Source organism: Limulus polyphemus, unplaced genomic scaffold, assembly GCF_000517525.1.
Source record: "Limulus polyphemus unplaced genomic scaffold, Limulus_polyphemus-2.1.2 Scaffold466, whole genome shotgun sequence".
NCBI lineage: Eukaryota > Metazoa > Arthropoda > Merostomata > Xiphosura > Limulidae > Limulus > Limulus polyphemus.
The window spans coordinates 488891-492799 of NW_013666076.1; the positions used below are offsets into that span (position 1 = coordinate 488891).

A 3909-nucleotide genomic window follows, 5' to 3' on the forward strand; every position below is an offset into this window, starting at 1 on the left:
AGTAATGGAAAAACTGGATAGCAGTTAATAAATGACATTAAAAGCTTACGATTCTGAGATGTCTAAAACTTGAATAACCAGCATTCAGTAACACATGCTAACTCATTGTTTACGCCAAAGGCCATACAGTGTTCACAGACGTCTGGTTTCAGGTAGCGGAATGACGTCAGTCGAGTCTGTAGTTTCACAAATTGTTGTATAGGTTCTTTGTATGTGGAGACTATCAGTGTATGTAAAAATGCACATAATGTTAAATATTTCATTGGGTATATTATCATTTGTATCAGTATGCACTTTTATGCCATTCTTTTGTTTTTAAATTCCTGTGTCAATGTATATAGCTTATATTGACAAATGCTGTTCATACCTGTCGTTGTTAGATCAAGCCACGCTTAAATTTTGCGTATACTTCCGGCGAACGCCAAGCAGGTGTCCTACATCTGTAGATCAGATTAGTACTTAGACGGACGTAATAACGACCGCCAGGTGGCTATGGTGAGTGTTCGTAGCTGTACTGAGCGTTAGGTTTTAACAATCGTCATAAGCATACACAGTACAGCGCGTTTCTGAAGAGAAACTGGATTCAAAAAAATTCTTAATTACTTGAACTTGCGATACATTTTTTCATTAACTTCTTTATTCGTTATGCCATTATTTGGTAAAAAGAAAAAGACGGACGTTGAAAATGGAGTTTCGTCGGAAAACATCCAGGAGCCGCCGAACAACGAGAATGAAATGAAGAACGGGTCGAACCAGCTATCGAAAGAAGAAACCACTGACAAGTTACCTGTTCAGAAACCCAAACTAGTGTTCCATTGTCAGCAAGCCCAAGGTAGTCCAACAGGGATTATATCAGGCTTCACCAACATCCGGGAATTATACCAGAAAATTGCAGAATGTTACGATTTCCCTGTTTCAGAGGTGAGGCCTAATTAATGACTAACTAATTTGAAAACATATGCTTTAATGTTTGACGATCGAAGTATAGTTTTTGTAATTCTTATACACTGTACAATCTTCTTTCTATGGATCTTACGCTCTTTGTGTAAATTTCAAGATAAGTGTATGCTAAGCTGGTCGATCAGTATGCTAAGAAAAACACGTAATGAGAAAGAACTGGTGTCACTCAATGGTCAGTTTAATGGCTGGAGTCTTTTATGCTTAAAATAGCATATTTTCTCAATTCTTACTAAATACGTTAGAGTATAGTTATCCACGAGTTCTCAGACATTTTTATTTTATTTTATCTTGACACACTTGTATTGTTCTAGCTTCTTTTTTCTTTCTTTCTTTTTTTTTTTTTTTGAGCTTGCTTAGAATCGGGTCATTTGTTAACTGTACCAGATTCAGTTTCCTTTAATTTACTTTGCAATAAATATAAAAAATATATATACGTATAAATTTAACAGTAGAATTTATCAGATTTTTGGGGAATTTGTTAGATTTTAATCTTTTTTTGTTGTTGTTTGTATTAAGGAATTACAATAAAAGATTTACTCCCCCCCACCACCACCACACAAAAGTAATTAGTATAGTAAGTAAGCAAAATATGTCGGTTAACCCTAGCCAAAAAACACCCGCCTATGTTAAGTCTATAATATTTAATATCCTTATTCTTTATGGTGCATTTTCTACTTCATGAATCAAACTGGAATGATGCATCACATTTCATGGTTGATGTTTTATTCTAAACTGAGGCTAACCAACCATTAGTTTCTGATGGGGGGGGGGGGAATAGTAATAATACTAATATAATCAATCATCAGTTGATAACTGAAAAAATACAGAAACTGAGCTACACACAATTATAAACTGTAACAGAATTTAGTTGTAGGAGACACATCAATAAAATAAAATTCGAGACTTTTTGTATAACGTGTGTGTGTGTGTGTGCAATTCACGTTGAAACAATGTCTTTCACTTACACTTCAAACATAACAAATCACGCTCCAATTACAGACAGCTTTATATCGGGTTTCACTCGTTGGTTTGGTTCATCTTACGTTTAGGGATTGAACACGTACATCACCATGGCAATACGGTCAAATGGAACGCATGCCATTGGACAGTTTTGTTAAAGTTTCTTCGATAGTACTATGGCTCACCTTCCTACGAGTAAAATAGTGGCATTTAAGCTACCATGTTACACACACCGTGTTCTGTTTAAGTATGTAACACATTTTATATTTGTAATTTACCAGTACGGTGAGAAACTACGGACTACAATCTCCAATTCGTTAGACTATATGTTACTAATACACTTTGTTACGTATTAGAATTTCAAATGGTCTGAAATTAAGTTAATTGATAAATTTAAAATTAGTAGTTAAATTCAAGTTCAGACCATTTGAAATTCTAATACGTAACATAATAAATTCTTTGTATAATAATAACAATAATAATGTACCGAGGATATTAAGTTATTAAATATACATTGAAGGGCAAATAATGACGTGTTTTTCTAGCTAACTCGTTAAGTCATGGCATTAAGTTAGGTTTTAGTTAGTAAATAAAAATGTTGTAAACAGCTTCTCTTTCCGACTTTGTGCTTAATTAATTAATTCTTCAAATAGTGGCTGCCCTTGAACACGAGTAGAACAACACGTGATTCTCATTACATGTTCACATAAAGGTTTGGTAAACTGACATTACATTAAAATATTTATTTTTTGTGTCTTTTAGTATCACTGTAATTTTTGTTTTGATACGTAAGAGGGGTTTTATATACCGCAGATATTCAATGCTAACAGTACTTGATAAAAGTAGCTTATTCTAGGAAAACAACAAAAAAACATCATTTGGAATTTATACAACTGATTTTTGAAGTAATTCGATTAACTCTTCGATAAATAAATAATATATACATAATAAATTATTAGCTATGCTCGTAATTGTTTAGTATAGCAGTCTAATCCGCTTACAATTAGCCGTGAGTCAAATATTTTTATAATTCAAAAAATCGTAAGCCTATTTCTCTTTCTTAGTGACTTAAATAAATTGATTTAAAAATTACAGTTCAACAATTTAATATAGATCACACCGAAACCGTTGTTGTCCAAGCAGCTGATGATATGTATAGTACTGTTGCGTCAGCGAGTCACATGACTACTATGACGCAACGTTTCTAGAACTATCATGTACTTTGGCGAATGTTCAAGTTCTTACTAGATATAGGGTAGGCGGATATATATAAGAGGGGACAACGTGACGCGGGAAGGTGTGTATAGACAGTGAGTAATTGAACTGCAGTCAGAGAGCACGAGAGACATTACAGCGTTTGTTTAGCGCGATTGTTGAAGTTGAGTGTATCGGTAAAGTTATATTTGGAAAGAATAAACCAGTTTTTATTAAGAAAGAACTTGTGTCGCTTAAGTTTCGTCGGAACGAAGTTACGGAAAATCAATTAACAAACGGAGACGTAACAAATTGGTGTCAGAGAGTGGGATAGAAAAAAAAAAGAGAAGAAAAATGGAAACGAGAGGCGGAAAATCAAACTACAGCTTAGCAGACTTGATGGCAGCAATACAAAAACAAGAAATGAAACAAGAAGAGAGACAACAGCAGTTGCAAGAAAATATGCAACAGTGGCAGCATGAACAACAAAATAAACAAGAGAAATTACAGCAGTTGTTAGAGGATAAAGAAAAGAAACAAGAAGAACGAGAAATTAAACAAGAAGAGAAATTACAGCAGTTGTTAGAGGAAAAAGAAAAGAAACAAGAAGAACGAGAAATTAAACAAGAAGAGAAATTACAACAGTTGTTAGAGGAAAAAGAAAAGAAACAAGAAGAACGAGAAATTAAACAAGAAGAGAAATTACAACAGTTGTTAGAGGAAAAAGAAAAGAAACAAGAAGAACGAGAAATTAAACAAGAAGAGAAATTACAACAGTTGTTAGAGGAAAAAGAA

At 33.6% G+C, this 3909-nt stretch overlaps 1 protein-coding gene across 1 annotated transcript in view; it reads left to right on the plus strand.

The window, feature by feature from the left end:
• Window positions 1-221: 221 nt before the first annotated feature.
• LOC106458455 (PDZ domain-containing protein GIPC1-like) overlaps window positions 222-3909 on the plus strand; it is a 42148-nt gene continuing 38460 nt past the window's right edge. The window contains exon 1 of the mRNA XM_022384662.1: window positions 222-921. Coding sequence (XP_022240370.1) covers window positions 646-921 — 276 coding nt within the window. The 5' untranslated portion in view covers window positions 222-645. The remainder of the gene's footprint in view (window positions 922-3909) is intronic.